This window comes from Coregonus lavaretus (genome assembly GCF_964263955.1).
Source record: "Coregonus lavaretus genome assembly, contig: HAP1_SCAFFOLD_685, whole genome shotgun sequence".
In the NCBI taxonomy this organism is placed as follows: Eukaryota; Metazoa; Chordata; class Actinopteri; order Salmoniformes; family Salmonidae; genus Coregonus; species Coregonus lavaretus.
This window is the reverse complement of record NW_028162819.1, coordinates 196972-218381: the sequence shown is the minus strand read 5'-3', so window position 1 is coordinate 218381 and position 21410 is coordinate 196972. Positions and strand designations below refer to the sequence as shown.

Below are 21410 nucleotides of genomic sequence, written 5' to 3'. Positions count from 1 at the left end.
AAGGGGCAGCACCGGCCTGAGGGGCAGCACCGGACTGAATGGCGGATCCTGGCTGGCTGGCTCTGGCGGATCCTGGCTGGACGGCTCTGGCGGATCCTGGCTGGACGGCTCTGGCGGATCCTGGCTGGCGGAAGGTTCTGGCTGATCCTGTCTGGCAGAAGGCTCTGGCTGATCCTGTCTGGCGGAAGGCTCTGGCTGATCCTGTCTGGCGGAAGGCTCTGGCTGATCCTGTCTGGCGGAAGGCTCTGGCTGATCCTGTCTGGCGGAAGGCTCTGGCTGATCCTGTCTGGCGGAAGGCTCTGGCTGATCCTGTCTGGCGGAAGGCTCTGGCTGATCCTGTCTGGCGGAAGGCTCTGGCTGATCCTGTCTGGCGGAAGGCTCTGGCTGATCCTGTCTGGCGGAAGGCTCTGGCTGCTCCTGTCTGGCGGAAGGCTCTGGCTGATCCTGTCTGGCGGAAGGCTCTGGCTGCTCCTGTCTGGCGGAGAGCTCTAGCGGCTCCGGTCTGGCGGACGGCTCTGAAGGCTCATGGCAGACGGGCGGCTTTGCAGGCTCAGTACAGACGGGCAGTTCCTGCGGCGCTTGGCAGACGGACAGTTCAGACGGCGTTGGGCAGACGGGCAGTTCAGGCCCCGTTGGGCAGACGGCAGACTCTGGCCGTCTGAGGCGCATCGTAGGCCTGGTGCGTGGTGCCGGAACAGGAGGTACCGGGCTGAGGACACGCATCTCAGGGCTAGTGCGGGGAGAAGCAACAGGGCATGCTGGACCCTGGGGACGCACCGTAGGCCTGATGCGTGGTGCCGGAACTGGAGGTACCGGGCTGAGGACACGCATCTCAGGGCTAGTGCGGGAAGCAGCAACAGGACGCACAGGACTCTGGGGACACACAGGAGGCTTGGTGCGTGGTGTCTGCACTGGTGGTAAAGGGCTGGAGACACGCACCATAGAGCCAGTGCGTGGAGGAGACACAGGGCTCTGAAGACGCACTGGAAACCTGGTGCGTGGTGTAGGTACTGGTGGTACTGGGCTGGAGCGAGGAGGTGGTACCGGAAATACCGGACCGTGCAGGCGTACTGGCTCCCTTGAGCACTGAGCCTGCCCAACCTTCCCTGGGTTGATGCTCCCCGTCGCCCGACCAGTACGGGGAGGTGTAATAACCCGCACCGGCCTATGTGGGCGAACCGGGAACACCATGCGCAAGGCTGGTGCCATGTACGCCGGCCCGAGGAGACGCACTGGTGACCAGCTGCGTGGGACCGGCTTCATGACATCCGGCTCAACACTCAATCTAGCCCGGCCGATACGTGGAGCTGGACTGTACCGAACCGGGCTATGCCTGCGTACAGGAGACACCATGCGCTCAACTGCGTAACACGGTGTCTGCCCGTACTCTCGCTCTCCACGGTCAGTCCAGGGAGTAGGCGCAGGTCTCCTACCTGACTTCGCCACACTCCCTCTTAGCCCCCCCCCAAGAAATTCTTGGGTAGTACCCACAGGCTTCCAGTCTTGCCTCCGTGCTGCCTCCTCATATCGCCGCCTCTCGGCTTTAGCTGCCTCCAGCTCTTCACGAGGACGGCGATATTCTCCCGGTTGTGCCCAAGGCCCCTTACCATCCAGAATCTCCTCCCATGTCCATGAATCCTTTATGGGTGGATATAAATCCTGTGTAGGTGGATCCTGTTGCCGCTTGACACGCCGCTTGGTCCTTTTATGGTGGGTTTTTCTGTCACGGTCGTCGTTAATAGAGGAAGCGGACCAAAGCGCAGCGTGTCCAAGAAACATGACTTTATTAAATAACGTAACCAAAACAAAAGACGACTCAATGAAGTCCAACAGTAACACTGACTGAAAAGGAACAAAAACCCACAAAACCAAGGAGAAACCACACAGTTTAAATATGGCTCCCAATCAGAGATAACGAGCCGACAGCTGACACTCGTTACCTCCGATTGGGAGTCATATGACTAATCAAGAACAATCACCAAACATAGAAATGAACAACTAGAATACCCAACATAGAAATACACCCAAACAATGAAAATGAACAACCCTGGCTCAATAAACAAAGTCCATGGAGCCAGAGTGTCACATTTTACTTGAGTAACTTTCTATTAAGGTCTCTTTACTTTTACTCAAGTATGACAATTGGGTACTTTTTCCACCCCTGACTACTTGTCATTCTAACCAGGGCTGGAGAATAAAACACAAGTTGAATCAGATAAAGGACCAACAAGGAGATTTCAATGAAAGGTTTTTCTTTATTTATGTAAACCAAGGCACCTTTGAACTAAAGACTCAGAGGTTCAGAGGCCGGGACGCGTGGCGCAGACAAAGGCATACTTTCTGGAGCAGAGCGCGTCGTTCCACAGCTTGTCCTTTAAGTTATTAGTGTGAACACAGTTCTCACTTCCACTTAGATTATTGGGCTCATTTGGAGACCAGAACGTGTAGACCACCTTGGAGCCGTCCGACCACATCCATCTCCCTTCGGTCACTCAGCCCGATCCAGGTATTGCTCTCAGCAGGGTCGAAGCCATGGATCAGGTTTTTCACGAAGCCGAATTCCCCTTTGCTGTTCACAGAGGCCAGGTTGGCTCCCTGGGTCACGCAGTAGGACTCTGCATCGGCCCAGTCCAGCTGAGAGGCGAAGTACTTGAAGCAGCGGTTGTTGAACCCTATTTTTGACAACTTTTACTTTTAACTTCACTATATTCCTAAAGGAAATAATGTACTTTTTACTCCATACATTTTCCCTGACAACCCAAAGTACTCGTTACATTTTGAATGCTTAGCAGGACAGGAAATTGTGAAATTCATGCACTTATCACGAGACCATCCCTGGTCATCCCTACTGCCTCTGATCTGGCGGACTCACTAAACACAAATGCATCTTTTGTAAATAATGTCTGAGTGTTGGAGTGTGTCCCTGGCTCTATTAATGAAAAAAAAAACAGGCTGCCTCCCCTCCTTGTTCGGGCAGGCTTCGGCGTTCGTCGTCACCGGCCTTCTAGCCACTGCCGCTCCTCATCTCATCATTCCATTTGTTTTGTCTTGTTTATTACACACACCTGGTTCATATCCCCTCATCAGTACCTGTATAAGTGTTCCCTCTGCCCCCTGGTCTTTGTGTGTGATTGTTTATTGTGGAGGAGAGAGAAGCTCGGTGGAGCTCCGTGTATTTTGTATCGCTGGGAATATTCCCCGTGTGTCTTGTATTTTCCAGTGTGCCTGTTTTGTGCACTGGAGTGTTTTTACATATTACTGCGTAACTCTGTGGTTCAGAATAAATCCTGTTATTTACCGTCTTGCGCCTGACTCCTTCAAAACCACCTCATCACATTTGCTTAATGTAAGGAATTTGAAAATATTTATATTTTTACTTCTACTTTTGATACTTCATTATATTTTAGCAATTACGTGTACTTTTGATACTTAAGTATATTTAAAACCAAATACTTTTAGACTTTTACTCAAGTAGTATTTTACAGGGTGACTTTCACTTTTACTTGAGTAACTTTCTATTAAGGTCTCTTTACTTTTACTCAAGTATGACAATTGGGTACTTTTTCCACCCCTGACTACTTGTCATTCTAACCAGGGCTGGAGAATAAAACACAAGTTGAATCAGATAAAGGACCAACAAGGAGATTTCAATGAAAGGTTTTTCTTTATTTATGTAAACCAAGGCATCTTTGAACTAAAGACTCAGAGGTTCAGAGGCCGGGACGCGTGGCGCAGACAAAGGCATACTTGTTGGAGCAGAGCGTGTCGTTCCACAGCTTCTCCTTTAAGTTATTAGTGTGAACACAGTTCTCACTTCCACTTAGATTATTGGGCTCATTTGGAGACCAGAACGTGTAGACCACCTTGGAGCCGTCCGACCACATCCATCTCCCTTCCTTGTGGAGGTCACTCAGCCCGATCCAGGTATTGCTCTCAGCAGGGTCGAAGCCATGGATCAGGTTTTTCACGAAGCCGAATTCCCCTTTGCTGTTCACAGAGGCCAGGTTGGCTCCCTGGGTCACGCAGTAGGACTCTGCATCGGCCCAGTCCAGCTGAGAGGCGAAGTACTTGAAGCAGCGGTTGTTGAACCCTATTTTTGACAACTTTTACTTTTAACTTCACTATATTCCTAAAGGAAATAATGTACTTTTTACTCCATACATTTTCCCTGACAACCCAAAGTACTCGTTACATTTTGAATGCTTAGCAGGACAGGAAATTGTGAAATTCATGCACTTATCACGAGACCATCCCTGGTCATCCCTACTGCCTCTGATCTGGCGGACTCACTAAACACAAATGCATCTTTTGTAAATAATGTCTGAGTGTTGGAGTGTGTCCCTGGCTCTATTAATGAAAAAAAAAACAGGCTGCCTCCCCTCCTTGTTCGGGCAGGCTTCGGCGTTCGTCGTCACCGGCCTTCTAGCCACTGCCGCTCCTCATCTCATCATTCCATTTGTTTTGTCTTGTTTATTACACACACCTGGTTCATATCCCCTCATCAGTACCTGTATAAGTGTTCCCTCTGCCCCCTGGTCTTTGTGTGTGATTGTTTATTGTGGAGGAGAGAGAAGCTCGGTGGAGCTCCGTGTATTTTGTATCGCTGGGAATATTCCCCGTGTGTCTTGTATTTTCCAGTGTGCCTGTTTTGTGCACTGGAGTGTTTTTACATATTACTGCGTAACTCTGTGGTTCAGAAATAAATCCTGTTATTTACCGTCTTGCGCCTGACTCCTTCAAAACCACCTCATCACATTTGCTTAATGTAAGGAATTTGAAAATATTTATATTTTTACTTCTACTTTTGATACTTAATTATATTTTAGCAATTACGTGTACTTTTGATACTTAAGTATATTTAAAACCAAATACTTTTAGACTTTTACTCAAGTAGTATTTTACAGGGTGACTTTCACTTTTACTTGAGTAACTTTCTATTAAGGTCTCTTTACTTTTACTCAAGTATGACAATTGGGTACTTTTTCCACCACTGACTACTTGTCATTCTAACCAGGGCTGGAGAATAAAACACAAGTTGAATCAGATAAAGGACCAACAAGGAGATTTCAATGAAAGGTTTTTCTTTATTTATGTAAACCAAGGCATCTTTGAACTAAAGACTCAGAGGTTCAGAGGCCGGGACGCGTGGCGCAGACAAAAGCATACTTGTTGGAGCAGAATATGTCGTTCCACAGCTTGTCCTTTACGTTATTAGTGTGAACACAGTTCTCCCTTCCTTCTTCATTATTGGGCTCATTTGGAGACCAGAACGTGTCGACCAACTTGGAGCCGTCCGACCACATCCATCTCCCTTCCTTGTGGATGTCACTCAGCCCGATCCAGGTATAGCGCTCAGCAGGGTCCAAGTCATGGATCAGGTTTTTCACGAAGCCGAATTCCCCTTTGCTGTTCACAGAGACCAGGTTGGCTCCCTGGTTCACGCAGTAGGACTCTGCATCGGCCCAGTCCAGCTGAGTGGCGAAGTACTTGAAGCAGCGGTTGTTGAAACTGGACCAGCCCGGGGGACAGGCGGTGTGCTGGGGCTCTGAGAGCTCCCCCTCCTGGTCAGGCACGGGAGTGCAGTGTAGACCACCAACAGCCAGGCTGAGTAGGCAGAGGAAGCGGAGGGCAACAGGCATGGTGAAGAGGTTTTTTGTTCTGGTGAAGAGTCACTGAAGTAGGCAGGAGAATGGCTCTAGGGTCCTGGGGTCTGGTCTGCAGGTCTGCTCCTGTGTGCTGGGCTAGCTAGGTAGGAGGATATGTGGGCTGCAGTGGGTCCTTTTATCTCACGTTGAGAGGGTGGGGAGGAGGAGTTGGCATTGAGGCCATTGGTAGATTGTCAATTCGATATTTTCCATAAGCAGCATTTTTCCAGATAAGGTGGTACTGCGACCGTGCCACGTAACCCAGTAGTTATATAAAATCTGCAGCTGTGGTCTTCCCATATTATCTTTAGTTAGGCCCCAGGGCCAGTGTTCACGAAGCGTCTCAGAGTAAAAGCACTGATCAAGGATCAAAACTCTTAGTTCAGTAATCCTTCCTTTGGGAATACAGGCCCATATCTCAGTTACTGGAGGGCAGGGGGACATGTCAAACCAGTCCTTCCTTTGGGAATACAGGTCCATATCGCAGTTACTGGAGGGCAGGGGGACATGTCAAACCAGTCCTTCCTTTGGGAATACAGGCCCATATCTCAGTTACTGGAAGATAGGGGGGACATGTCAAACCAGTCCTTCCTTTGTGAATACAGGCCCATATCTCAGTTACTGGAGGGCAGGGGGACATGTCAAACCAGTCCTTCCTTTGGGAATACAGGCCCATATCTCAGTTACTGGAGGGCAGGGGGGACATGTCAAACCAGTCCTTCCTTTGGGAATACAGGTCCATATCTCAGTTACTGGAGGGCAGGGGGGACATGTCAAACCAGTCCTTCCTTTGGGAATACAGGCCCATATCGCAGTTACTGGAGGGCAGGGGGGACATGTCAAACCAGTCCTTCCTTTGGGAATACAGGCCCATATCGCAGTTACTGGAGGGCAGGGGGACATGTCAAACCAGTCCTTCCTTTGGGAATACAGGCCCATATCGCAGTTACTGGAAGATAGGGGGGACATGTCAAACCAGTCCTTCCTTTGGGAATACAGGCCCATATCGCAGTTACTGGAAGATAGGGGGGACATGTCAAACCAGTCCTTCCTTTGGGAATACAGGTCCATATCTCAGTTACTGGAAGATAGGGGGGACATGTCAAACCAGTCCTTCCTTTGGGAATACAGGTCCATATCTCAGTTACTGGAAGATAGGGGGGACATGTCAAACCAGTCCTTCCTTTGTGAATACAGGCCCATATCGCAGTTACTGGAAGATAGGGGGGACATGTCAAACCAGTCCTTCCTTTGTGAATACAGGTCCATATCTCAGTTACTGGAGGGCAGGGGGACATGTCAAACCAGTCCTTCCTTTGGGAATACAGGTCCATATCTCAGTTACTGGAAGATAGGGGGGACATGTCAAACCAGTCCTTCCTTTGTGAATACAGGCCCATATCTCAGTTACTGGAAGATAGGGGGGACATGTCAAACCAGTCCTTCCTTTGGGAATACAGGCCCATATCTCAGTTACTGGAAGATAGGGGGGACATGTCAAACCAGTCCTTCCTTTGGGAATACAGGCCCATATCTCAGTTACTGGAGGGCAGGGGGACATGTCAAACCAGTCCTTCCTTTGTGAATACAGGCCCATATCGCAGTTACTGGAGTTCAGAAATAAATCCTGTTATTGACCCTCTTGCGCCTGACTCCTTTAAAACCACCTCATCACATTTGCTTAATGTAAGGAATTTGAAAATATTTATATTTTTACTTCTACTTTTGATACTTAATTATATTTTAGCAATTACGTGTACTTTTGATACTTAAGTATATTTAAAACCAAATACTTTTAGACTTTTACTCAAGTAGTATTTTACAGGGTGACTTTCACTTTTACTTGAGTAACTTTCTATTAAGGTCTCTATACTTTTACTCAAGTATGACAATTGGGTACTTTTTCCACCACTGACTACTTGTCATTCTAACCAGGGCTGGAGAATAAAACACAAGTTGAATCAGATAAAGGACCAACAAGGAGATTTCAATGAAAGGTTTTTCTTTATTTATGTAAACCAAGGCATCTTTGAACTAAAGACTCAGAGGTTCAGAGGCCGGGACGCGTGGCGCAGACAAAGGCATACTTGTTGGAGCAGAGCGTGTCGTTCCACAGCTTCTCCTTTAAGTTATTAGTGTGAACACAGTTCTCACTTCCACTTAGATTATTGGGCTCATTTGGAGACCAGAACGTGTAGACCACCTTGGAGCCGTCCGACCACATCCATCTCCCTTCCTTGTGGAGGTCACTCAGCCCGATCCAGGTATTGCTCTCAGCAGGGTCGAAGCCATGGATCAGGTTTTTCACGAAGCCGAATTCCCCTTTGCTGTTCACAGAGGCCAGGTTGGCTCCCTGGGTCACGCAGTAGGACTCTGCATCGGCCCAGTCCAGCTGAGAGGCGAAGTACTTGAAGCAGCGGTTGTTGAACCCTATTTTTGACAACTTTTACTTTTAACTTCACTATATTCCTAAAGGAAATAATGTACTTTTTACTCCATACATTTTCCCTGACAACCCAAAGTACTCGTTACATTTTGAATGCTTAGCAGGACAGGAAATTGTGAAATTCATGCACTTATCACGAGACCATCCCTGGTCATCCCTACTGCCTCTGATCTGGCGGACTCACTAAACACAAATGCATCTTTTGTAAATAATGTCTGAGTGTTGGAGTGTGTCCCTGGCTCTATTAATGAAAAAAAAAACAGGCTGCCTCCCCTCCTTGTTCGGGCAGGCTTCGGCGTTCGTCGTCACCGGCCTTCTAGCCACTGCCGCTCCTCATCTCATCATTCCATTTGTTTTGTCTTGTTTATTACACACACCTGGTTCATATCCCCTCATCAGTACCTGTATAAGTGTTCCCTCTGCCCCCTGGTCTTTGTGTGTGATTGTTTATTGTGGAGGAGAGAGAAGCTCGGTGGAGCTCCGTGTATTTTGTATCGCTGGGAATATTCCCCGTGTGTCTTGTATTTTCCAGTGTGACTGTTTTGTGCACTGGAGTGTTTTTACATATTACTGCGTAACTCTGTGGTTCAGAAATAAATCCTGTTATTTACCGTCTTGCGCCTGACTCCTTCAAAACCACCTCATCACATTTGCTTAATGTAAGGAATTTGAAAATATTTATATTTTTACTTCTACTTTTGATACTTCATTATATTTTAGCAATTACGTGTACTTTTGATACTTAAGTATATTTAAAACCAAATACTTTTAGACTTTTACTCAAGTAGTATTTTACAGGGTGACTTTCACTTTTACTTGAGTAACTTTCTATTAAGGTCTCTATACTTTTACTCAAGTATGACAATTGGGTACTTTTTCTACCACTGACTACTTGTCATTCTAACCAGGGCTGGAGAATAAAACACAAGTTGAATCAGATAAAGGACCAACAAGGAGATTTCAATGAATGGTTTTTCTTTATTTATGTAAACCAAGGCATCTTTGAACTAAAGACTCAGAGGTTCAGAGGCCGGGACGCGTGGCGCAGACAAAAGCATACTTGTTGGAGCAGAACATGTCGTTCCACAGCTTGTCCTTCATGTAGTTAGTGTGAACACAGTTCTCCCTTCCTTCTGCATTATTGGGCTCATTTGGAGACCAGAACGTGTCGACCAACTTGGAGCCGTCCGACCACATCCATCTCCCTTCCTTGTGGATGTCACTCAGCCCAATCCAGGTATTGCTCTCAGCAGGGTCGAAGTCATGGATCAGGTTTTTCACGAAGCCGAATTCCCCTTTGCTGTTCACAGAGACCAGGTTGGCTCCCTGGTTCACGCAGTAGGACTCTGCATCGGCCCAGTCCAGCTGAGTGGCGAAGTACTTGAAGCAGCGGTTGTTGAAACTGGACCAGCCCGGGGGACAGGCGGTGTGCTGGGGCTCTGAGAGCTCCCCCTCCTGGTCAGGCACGGGAGTGCAGTGTAGAGCACCAACAGCCAGGCTGAGTAGGCAGAGGAAGCGGAGGGCAACAGGCATGGTGAAGAGGTTTTTTGTTCTGGTGAAGAGTCACTGAAGTAGGCAGGAGAATGGCTCTAGGGTTCTGGGGTCTGGTCTGCAGGTCTGCTCCTGTGTGCTGGGCTAGTTGGTAGGAGGATATGTGGGCTGCAGTGGGTCCTTTTATCTCATGTTGAGAGGGTGGGGAGGAGGAGTTGATTTTATATAACTACTGGGTTACGTGGCATGGTCGCAGCATTTTTCCAGATAAGGTGGTACTGCGACCGTGCCACGTAACCCAGTAGTTATATAAAATCTGCAGCTGTGGTCTTCCCATATTATCTTTAGTTAGGCCCCAGGGCCAGTGTTCACGAAGCGTCTAAGAGTAAAAGCACTGATCAAGGATCAAAACTCTTAGTTCAGTAATCCTTCCTTTGGGAATACAGGCCCATATCTCAGTTACTGGAGGGCAGGGGGACATGTCAAACCAGTCCTTCCTTTGGGAATACAGGTCCATATCTCAGTTACTGGAGGGCAGGGGGACATGTCAAACCAGTCCTTCCTTTGGGAATACAGGCCCATATCTCAGTTACTGGAAGATAGGGGGGACATGTCAAACCAGTCCTTCCTTTGGGAATACAGGCCCATATCTCAGTTACTGGAGGGCAGGGGGACATGTCAAACCAGTCCTTCCTTTGTGAATACAGGTCCATATCTCAGTTACTGGAAGATAGGGGGGACATGTCAAACCAGTCCTTCCTTTGTGAATACAGGCCCATATCTCAGTTACTGGAGGGCAGGGGGACATGTCAAACCAGTCCTTCCTTTGGGAATACAGGTCCATATCTCAGTTACTGGAAGATAGGGGGGACATGTCAAACCAGTCCTTCCTTTGTGAATACAGGCCCATATCTCAGTTACTGGAGGGCAGGGGGACATGTCAAACCAGTCCTTCCTTTGGGAATACAGGCCCATATCGCAGTTACTGGAAGATAGGGGGGACATGTCAAACCAGTCCTTCCTTTGTGAATACAGGTCCATATCTCAGTTACTGGAGGGCAGGGGGACATGTCAAACCAGTCCTTCCTTTGGGAATACAGGTCCATATCTCAGTTACTGGAAGATAGGGGGGACATGTCAAACCAGTCCTTCCTTTGTGAATACAGGCCCATATCGCAGTTACTGGAGTTCAGAAATAAATCCTGTTATTGACCCTCTTGCGCCTGACTCCTTTAAAACCACCTCATCACATTTGCTTAATGTAAGGAATTTGAAAATATTTATATTTTTACTTCTACTTTTGATACTTAATTATATTTTAGCAATTACGTGTACTTTTGATACTTAAGTATATTTAAAACCAAATACTTTTAGACTTTTACTCAAGTAGTATTTTACAGGGTGACTTTCACTTTTACTTGAGTAACTTTCTATTAAGGTCTCTATACTTTTACTCAAGTATGACAATTGGGTACTTTTTCCACCACTGACTACTTGTCATTCTAACCAGGGCTGGAGAATAAAACACAAGTTGAATCAGATAAAGGACCAACAAGGAGATTTCAATGAAAGGTTTTTCTTTATTTATGTAAACCAAGGCATCTTTGAACTAAAGACTCAGAGGTTCAGAGGCCGGGACGCGTGGCGCAGACAAAGGCATACTTGTTGGAGCAGAGCGTGTCGTTCCACAGCTTCTCCTTTAAGTTATTAGTGTGAACACAGTTCTCACTTCCACTTAGATTATTGGGCTCATTTGGAGACCAGAACGTGTAGACCACCTTGGAGCCGTCCGACCACATCCATCTCCCTTCCTTGTGGAGGTCACTCAGCCCGATCCAGGTATTGCTCTCAGCAGGGTCGAAGCCATGGATCAGGTTTTTCACGAAGCCGAATTCCCCTTTGCTGTTCACAGAGGCCAGGTTGGCTCCCTGGGTCACGCAGTAGGACTCTGCATCGGCCCAGTCCAGCTGAGAGGCGAAGTACTTGAAGCAGCGGTTGTTGAACCCTATTTTTGACAACTTTTACTTTTAACTTCACTATATTCCTAAAGGAAATAATGTACTTTTTACTCCATACATTTTCCCTGACAACCCAAAGTACTCGTTACATTTTGAATGCTTAGCAGGACAGGAAATTGTGAAATTCATGCACTTATCACGAGACCATCCCTGGTCATCCCTACTGCCTCTGATCTGGCGGACTCACTAAACACAAATGCATCTTTTGTAAATAATGTCTGAGTGTTGGAGTGTGTCCCTGGCTCTATTAATGAAAAAAAAAACAGGCTGCCTCCCCTCCTTGTTCGGGCAGGCTTCGGCGTTCGTCGTCACCGGCCTTCTAGCCACTGCCGCTCCTCATCTCATCATTCCATTTGTTTTGTCTTGTTTATTACACACACCTGGTTCATATCCCCTCATCAGTACCTGTATAAGTGTTCCCTCTGCCCCCTGGTCTTTGTGTGTGATTGTTTATTGTGGAGGAGAGAGAAGCTCGGTGGAGCTCCGTGTATTTTGTATCGCTGGGAATATTCCCCGTGTGTCTTGTATTTTCCAGTGTGCCTGTTTTGTGCACTGGAGTGTTTTTACATATTACTGCGTAACTCTGTGGTTCAGAAATAAATCCTGTTATTTACCGTCTTGCGCCTGACTCCTTCAAAACCACCTCATCACATTTGCTTAATGTAAGGAATTTGAAAATATTTATATTTTTACTTCTACTTTTGATACTTAATTATATTTTAGCAATTACGTGTACTTTTGATACTTAAGTATATTTAAAACCAAATACTTTTAGACTTTTACTCAAGTAGTATTTTACAGGGTGACTTTCACTTTTACTTGAGTAACTTTCTATTAAGGTCTCTTTACTTTTACTCAAGTATGACAATTGGGTACTTTTTCCACCACTGACTACTTGTCATTCTAACCAGGGCTGGAGAATAAAACACAAGTTGAATCAGATAAAGGACCAACAAGGAGATTTCAATGAAAGGTTTTTCTTTATTTATGTAAACCAAGGCATCTTTGAACTAAAGACTCAGAGGTTCAGAGGCCGGGACGCGTGGCGCAGACAAAAGCATACTTGTTGGAGCAGAATATGTCGTTCCACAGCTTGTCCTTTACGTTATTAGTGTGAACACAGTTCTCCCTTCCTTCTTCATTATTGGGCTCATTTGGAGACCAGAACGTGTCGACCAACTTGGAGCCGTCCGACCACATCCATCTCCCTTCCTTGTGGATGTCACTCAGCCCGATCCAGGTATAGCGCTCAGCAGGGTCCAAGTCATGGATCAGGTTTTTCACGAAGCCGAATTCCCCTTTGCTGTTCACAGAGACCAGGTTGGCTCCCTGGTTCACGCAGTAGGACTCTGCATCGGCCCAGTCCAGCTGAGTGGCGAAGTACTTGAAGCAGCGGTTGTTGAAACTGGACCAGCCCGGGGGACAGGCGGTGTGCTGGGGCTCTGAGAGCTCCCCCTCCTGGTCAGGCACGGGAGTGCAGTGTAGACCACCAACAGCCAGGCTGAGTAGGCAGAGGAAGCGGAGGGCAACAGGCATGGTGAAGAGGTTTTTTGTTCTGGTGAAGAGTCACTGAAGTAGGCAGGAGAATGGCTCTAGGGTCCTGGGGTCTGGTCTGCAGGTCTGCTCCTGTGTGCTGGGCTAGCTAGGTAGGAGGATATGTGGGCTGCAGTGGGTCCTTTTATCTCATGTTGAGAGGGTGGGGAGGAGGAGTTGGCATTGAGGCCATTGGTAGATTGTCAATTCGATATTTTCCATAAGCAGCATTTTTCCAGATAAGGTGGTACTGCGACCGTGCCACGTAACCCAGTAGTTATATAAAATCTGCAGCTGTGGTCTTCCCATATTATCTTTAGTTAGGCCCCAGGGCCAGTGTTCACGAAGCGTCTCAGAGTAAAAGCACTGATCAAGGATCAAAACTCTTAGTTCAGTAATCCTTCCTTTGTGAATACAGGCCCATATCTCAGTTACTGGAGGGCAGGGGGACATGTCAAACCAGTCCTTCCTTTGGGAATACAGGCCCATATCTCAGTTACTGGAGGGCAGGGGGACATGTCAAACCAGTCCTTCCTTTGGGAATACAGGTCCATATCTCAGTTACTGGAGGGCAGGGGGACATGTCAAACCAGTCCTTCCTTTGGGAATACAGGCCCATATCTCAGTTACTGGAGGGCAGGGGGACATGTCAAACCAGTCCTTCCTTTGGGAATACAGGCCCATATCTCAGTTACTGGAGGGCAGGGGGACATGTCAAACCAGTCCTTCCTTTGGGAATACAGGTCCATATCTCAGTTACTGGAAGATAGGGGGGACATGTCAAACCAGTCCTTCCTTTGTGAATACAGGCCCATATCTCAGTTACTGGAAGATAGGGGGGACATGTCAAACCAGTCCTTCCTTTGGGAATACAGGCCCATATCTCAGTTACTGGAAGATAGGGGGGACATGTCAAACCAGTCCTTCCTTTGGGAATACAGGCCCATATCTCAGTTACTGGAGGGCAGGGGGACATGTCAAACCAGTCCTTCCTTTGTGAATACAGGCCCATATCGCAGTTACTGGAAGATAGGGGGGACATGTCAAACCAGTCCTTCCTTAGGGAATACAGGTCCATATCTCAGTTACTGGAAGATAGGGGGGACATGTCAAACCAGTCCTTCCTTTGGGAATACAGGCCCATATCGCAGTTACTGGAAGATAGGGGGGACATGTCAAACCAGTCCTTCCTTTGGGAATACAGGTCCATATCTCAGTTACTGGAGGGCAGGGGGACATGTCAAACCAGTCCTTCCTTTGGGAATACAGGTCCATATCGCAGTTACTGGAGGGCAGGGGGACATGTCAAACCAGTCCTTCCTTTGTGAATACAGGTCCATATCACAGTTACTGGAAGATAGGGGGGACATGTCAAACCAGTCCTTCCTTTGTGAATACAGGCCCATATCTCAGTTACTGGAAGATAGGGGGGACATGTCAAACCAGTCCTTCCTTTGGGAATACAGGTCCATATCTCAGTTACTGGAGGGCAGGGGGACATGTCAAACCAGTCCTTCCTTTGGGAATACAGGCCCATATCTCAGTTACTGGAGGGCAGGGGGACATGTCAAACCAGTCCTTCCTTTGGGAATACAGGCCCATATCGCAGTTACTGGAGGGCAGGGGGACATGTCAAACCAGTCCTTCCTTTGTGAATACAGGCCCATATCGCAGTTACTGGAGGGCAGGGGGGACATGTCAAACCAATCCTTCCTTTGTGAATACAGGCCCATATCGCAGTTACTGGAGGGCAGGGGGGACATGTCAAACCAGTCCTTCCTTTGTGAATACAGGTCCATATCGCAGTTACTGGAGTTCAGAAATAAATCCTGTTATTGACCCTCTTGCGCCTGACTCCTTCAAAACCACCTCATCACATTTGCTTAATGTAAGGAATTTGAAAATATTTATATTTTTACTTCTACTTTTGATACTTAATTATATTTTCGCAATTACGTGTACTTTTGATACTTAAGTATATTTAAAACCAAATACTTTTAGACTTTTACTCAAGTAGTATTTTACAGGGTGACTTTCACTTTTACTTGAGTAACTTTCTATTAAGGTCTCTATACTTTTACTCAAGTATGACAATTGGGTACTTTTTCCACCCCTGACTACTTGTCATTCTAACCAGGGCTGGAGAATAAAACACACGTTGAATCAGATATAGGACCAACAAGGAGATTTCAATGAAAGGTTTTTCTTTATTTATGTAAACCAAGGCATCTTTGAACTAAAGACTCAGAGGTTCAGAGGCCGGGACGCGTGGCGCAGACAAAGGCATACTTGTTGGAGCAGAGCGTGTCGTTCCACAGCTTCTCCTTTAAGTTATTAGTGTGAACACAGTTCTCACTTCCACTTAGATTATTGGGCTCCTTTGGAGACCAGAACGTGTAGACCACCTTGGAGCCGTCCGACCACATCCATCTCCCTTCCTTGTGGAGGTCACTCAGCCCGATCCAGGTAAAGCTCTCAGCAGGGTCGAAGCCATGGATCAGGTTTTTCACTAAGTCGAATTCCCCTTTGCTGTTCACAGAGACCAGGTTGGCTCCCTGGGTCACGCAGTAGGACTCTGCATCGGCCCAGTCCAGCTGAGAGGCGAAGTACTTGAAGCAGCGGTTGTTGAACCCTATTTTTGACAACTTTTACTCTTAACTTCACTATATTCCTAAAGGAAATAATGTACTTTTTACTCTATACATTTTCCCTGACAACCCAAAGTACTCGTTACATTTTGAATGCTTAGCAGGACAGGAAATTGTGAAATTCATGCACTTATCACGAGACCATCCCTGGTCATCCCTACTGCCTCTGATCTGGCGGACTCACTAAACACAAATACATCTTTTGTAAATAATGTCTGAGTGTTGGAGTGTGTCCCTGGCTCTATTAATGAAAAAAAAAACAGGCTGCCTCCTCTCCTGGTTCGAGGCAGGCTTCGGCGTTCGTCGTCACCGGCCTTCTAGCCACTGCCGCTCCTCATCTCATCATTCCATTTGTTTTGTCTTGTTTATTACACACACCTGGTTCATATCCCCTCATCAGTACCTGTATAAGTGTTCCCTCTGCCCCCTGGTCTTTGTGTGTGATTGTTTATTGTGGAGGAGAGAGAAGCTCGGTGGAGCTCCGTGTATTTTGTATCGCTGGGAATATTCCCCGTGTGTCTTGTATTTTCCAGTGTGCCTGTTTTGCGCACTGGAGTGTTTTTACATATTACTGCGTAACTCTGTGGTTCAGAAATAAATCCTGTTATTGACCCTCTTGCGCCTGACTCCTTCAAAACCACCTCATCACATTTGCTTAATGTAAGGAATTTGAAAATATTTATATTTTTACTTCTACTTTTGATACTTCATTATATTTTAGCAATTACGTGTACTTTTGATACTTAAGTATATTTAAAACCAAATACTTTTAGACTTTTACTCAAGTAGTATTTTACAGGGTGACTTTCACTTTTACTTGAGTAACTTTCTATTAAGGTCTCTATACTTTTACTCAAGTATGACAATTGGGTACTTTTTCCACCCCTGACTACTTGTCATTCTAACCAGGGCTGGAGAATAAAACACAAGTTGAATCAGATAAAGGACCAACAAGGAGATTTCAATGAAAGGTTTTTCTTTATTTATGTAAACCAAGGCATCTTTGAACTAAAGACTCAGAGGTTCAGAGGCCGGGACGCGTGGCGCAGACAAAAGCATACTTGTTGGAGCAGAGCGTGTCATTCCACAGCTTCTCCTTTAAGTTATTAGTGTGAACACAGTTCTCCCTTCCATCTCCATTATTGGGCTCATTTGGAGACCAGAACGTGTAGACCACCTTGGAGCCGTCCGACCACATCCATCTCCCTTCCTTGTGGAGGTCACTCAGCCCGATCCAGGTATTGCTCTCAGCAGGGTCGAAGCCATGGATCAGGTTTTTCACGAAGCCGGATTCCCCTTTGCTGTTCACAGAGGCCAGGTTGGCTCCATGGGTCACGCAGTAGGACTCTGCATCGGCCCAGTCCAGCTGAGAGGCGAAGTACTTGAAGCAGCGGTTGTTGAACCCTATTTTTGACAACTTTTACTTTTAACTTCACTATATTCCTAAAGGAAATAATGTACTTTTTACTCCATACATTTTCCCTGACAACCCAAAGTACTCGTTACATTTTGAATGCTTAGCAGGACAGGAAATTGTGAAATTCATGCACTTATCACGAGACCATCCCTGGTCATCCCTACTGCCTCTGATCTGGCGGACTCACTAAACACAAATGCATCTTTTGTAAATAATGTCTGAGTGTTGGAGTGTGTCCCTGGCTCTATTAATGAAAAAAAAAACAGGCTGCCTCCTCTCCTGGTTCGAGGCAGGCTTCGGCGTTCGTCGTCACCGGCCTTCTAGCCACTGCCGCTCCTCATCTCATCATTCCATTTGTTTTGTCTTGTTTATTACACACACCTGGTTCATATCCCCTCATCAGTACCTGTATAAGTGTTCCCTCTGCCCCCTGGTCTTTGTGTGTGATTGTTTATTGTGGAGGAGAGAGAAGCTCGGTGGAGCTCCGTGTATTTTGTATCGCTGGGAATATTCCCCGTGTGTCTTGTATTTTCCAGTGTGCCTGTTTTGTGCACTGGAGTGTTTTTACATATTACTGCGTAACTCTGTGGTTCAGAAATAAATCCTGTTATTTACCGTCTTGCGCCTGACTCCTTCAAAACCACCTCATCACATTTGCTTAATGTAAGGAATTTGAAAATATTTATATTTTTACTTCTACTTTTGATACTTCATTATATTTTAGCAATTACGTGTACTTTTGATACTTAAGTATATTTAAAACCAAATACTTTTAGACTTTTACTCAAGTAGTATTTTACAGGGTGACTTTCACTTTTACTTGAGTAACTTTCTATTAAGGTCTCTATACTTTTACTCAAGTATGACAATTGGGTACTTTTTCTACCACTGACTACTTGTCATTCTAACCAGGGCTGGAGAATAAAACACAAGTTGAATCAGATAAAGGACCAACAAGGAGATTTCAATGAATGGTTTTTCTTTATTTATGTAAACCAAGGCATCTTTGAACTAAAGACTCAGAGGTTCAGAGGCCGGGACGCGTGGCGCAGACAAAAGCATACTTGTTGGAGCAGAACATGTCGTTCCACAGCTTGTCCTTCATGTAGTTAGTGTGAACACAGTTCTCCCTTCCTTCTGCATTATTGGGCTCATTTGGAGACCAGAACGTGTCGACCAACTTGGAGCCGTCCGACCACATCCATCTCCCTTCCTTGTGGATGTCACTCAGCCCAATCCAGGTATTGCTCTCAGCAGGGTCGAAGTCATGGATCAGGTTTTTCACGAAGCCGAATTCCCCTTTGCTGTTCACAGAGACCAGGTTGGCTCCCTGGTTCACGCAGTAGGACTCTGCATCGGCCCAGTCCAGCTGAGTGGCGAAGTACTTGAAGCAGCGGTTGTTGAAACTGGACCAGCCCGGGGGACAGGCGGTGTGCTGGGGCTCTGAGAGCTCCCCCTCCTGGTCAGGCACGGGAGTGCAGTGTAGAGCACCAACAGCCAGGCTGAGTAGGCAGAGGAAGCGGAGGGCAACAGGCATGGTGAAGAGGTTTTTTGTTCTGGTGAAGAGTCACTGAAGTAGGCAGGAGAATGGCTCTAGGGTTCTGGGGTCTGGTCTGCAGGTCTGCTCCTGTGTGCTGGGCTAGTTGGTAGGAGGATATGTGGGCTGCAGTGGGTCCTTTTATCTCATGTTGAGAGGGTGGGGAGGAGGAGTTGATTTTATATAACTACTGGGTTACGTGGCATGGTCGCAGCATTTTTCCAGATAAGGTGGTACTGCGACCGTGCCACGTAACCCAGTAGTTATATAAAATCTGCAGCTGTGGTCTTCCCATATTATCTTTAGTTAGGCCCCAGGGCCAGTGTTCACGAAGCGTCTAAGAGTAAAAGCACTGATCAAGGATCAAAACTCTTAGTTCAGTAATCCTTCCTTTGGGAATACAGGCCCATATCTCAGTTACTGGAGGGCAGGGGGACATGTCAAACCAGTCCTTCCTTTGGGAATACAGGTCCATATCTCAGTTACTGGAGGGCAGGGGGACATGTCAAACCAGTCCTTCCTTTGGGAATACAGGCCCATATCTCAGTTACTGGAAGATAGGGGGGACATGTCAAACCAGTCCTTCCTTTGGGAATACAGGCCCATATCTCAGTTACTGGAGGGCAGGGGGACATGTCAAACCAGTCCTTCCTTTGTGAATACAGGTCCATATCTCAGTTACTGGAAGATAGGGGGGACATGTCAAACCAGTCCTTCCTTTGTGAATACAGGCCCATATCTCAGTTACTGGAGGGCAGGGGGACATGTCAAACCAGTCCTTCCTTTGGGAATACAGGCCCATATCTCAGTTACTGGAGGGCAGGGGGACATGTCAAACCAGTCCTTCCTTTGGGAATACAGGCCCATATCTCAGTTACTGGAGGGCAGGGGGACATGTCAAACCAGTCCTTCCTTTGGGAATACAGGCCCATATCTCAGTTACTGGAGGGCAGGGGGACATGTCAAACCAGTCCTTCCTTTGGGAATACAGGCCCATATCGCAGTTACTGGAAGATAGGGGGGACATGTCAAACCAGTCCTTCCTTTGTGAATACAGGTCCATATCTCAGTTACTGGAGGGCAGGGGGACATGTCAAACCAGTCCTTCCTTTGGGAATACAGGTCCATATCTCAGTTACTGGAAGATAGGGGGGACATGTCAAACCAGTCCTTCCTTTGTGAATACAGGCCCATATCGCAGTTACTGGAGTTCAGAAATAAATCCTGTTATTGACCCTCTTGCGCCTGACTCCTTTAAAACCACCTCATCACATTTGCTTAATGTAAGGAATTTGAAAATATTTATATTTTTACTTCTACTTTTGATACTTAATTATATTTTAGCAATTACGTGTACTTTTGATACTTAAGTATATTTAAAACCAAATACTTTTAGACTTTTACTCAAGTAGTATTTTACAGGGTGACTTTCACTTTTACTTGAGTAACTTTCTATTAAGGTCTCTATACTTTTACTCAAGTATGACAATTGGGTACTTTTTCCACCACTGACTACTTGTCATTCTAACCAGGGCTGGAGAATAAAACACAAGTTGAATCAGATAAAGGACCAACAAGGAGATTTCAATGAAAGGTTTTTCTTTATTTATGTAAACCAAGGCATCTTTGAACTAAAGACTCAGAGGTTCAGAGGCCGGGACGCGTGGCGCAGACAAAAGCATACTTGTTGGAGCAGAATGCGTCGTTCCACAGCTTGTCCTTTAAGTTATTAGTGTGAACACAGTTCTCACTTCCACTTAGATTATTGGGCTCATTTGGAGACCAGAACGTGTAAACCACCTTGGAGCCGTCCGACCACATCCATCTCCCTTCCTTGTGGAGGTCACTCAGCCCGATCCAGGTATTGCTCTCAGCAGGGTCGAAGCCATGGATCAGGTTTTTCACGAAGCCGAATTCCCCTTTGCTGTTCACAGAGGCCAGGTTGGCTCCCTGGGTCACGCAGTAGGACTCTGCATCGGCCCAGTCCAGCTGAGAGGCGAAGTACTTGAAGCAGCGGTTGTTGAACCCTATTTTTGACAACTTTTACTTTTAACTTCACTATATTCCTAAAGGAAATAATGTACTTTTTACTCCATACATTTTCCCTGACAACCCAAAGTACTCGTTACATTTTGAATGCTTAGCAGGACAGGAAATTGTGAAATTCATGCACTTATCACGAGACCATCCCTGGTCATCCCTACTGCCTCTGATCTGGCGGACTCACTAAACACAAATGCATCTTTTGTAAATAATGTCTGAGTGTTGGAGTGTGTCCCTGGCTCTATTAATGAAAAAAAAAACAGGCTGCCTCCCCTCCTTGTTCGGGCAGGCTTCGGCGTTCGTCGTCACCGGCCTTCTAGCCACTGCCGCTCCTCATCTCATCATTCCATTTGTTTTGTCTTGTTTATTACACACACCTGGTTCATATCCCCTCATCAGTACCTGTATAAGTGTTCCCTCTGCCCCCTGGTCTTTGTGTGTGATTGTTTATTGTGGAGGAGAGAGAAGCTCGGTGGAGCTCCGTGTATTTTGTATCGCTGGGAATATTCCCCGTGTGTCTTGTATTTTCCAGTGTGCCTGTTTTGTGCACTGGAGTGTTTTTACATATTACTGCGTAACTCTGTGGTTCAGAAATAAATCCTGTTATTTACCGTCTTGCGCCTGACTCCTTC

General features: G+C 46.6%; 1 protein-coding gene across 1 annotated transcript; it reads right to left on the bottom strand.

Moving 5' to 3' along the window:
* Nucleotides 1–7695: 7695 nt before the first annotated feature.
* LOC311118808 (galactose-specific lectin nattectin-like) lies at nucleotides 7696–9723 on the bottom strand (the record flags this gene model as incomplete). The annotated part of the gene is made up of 2 exons (XM_084193591.1): nucleotides 9495–9723; nucleotides 7696–8075 (listed from the first exon to the last, which is right to left on the bottom strand). The coding sequence occupies exons 1-2, from the start codon at nucleotides 9622–9624 to the stop codon at nucleotides 7696–7698; spliced, it is 510 nt and encodes a 169-aa protein (XP_084049717.1). The 5' UTR covers nucleotides 9625–9723.
* Nucleotides 9724–21410: the final 11687 nt, after the last annotated feature.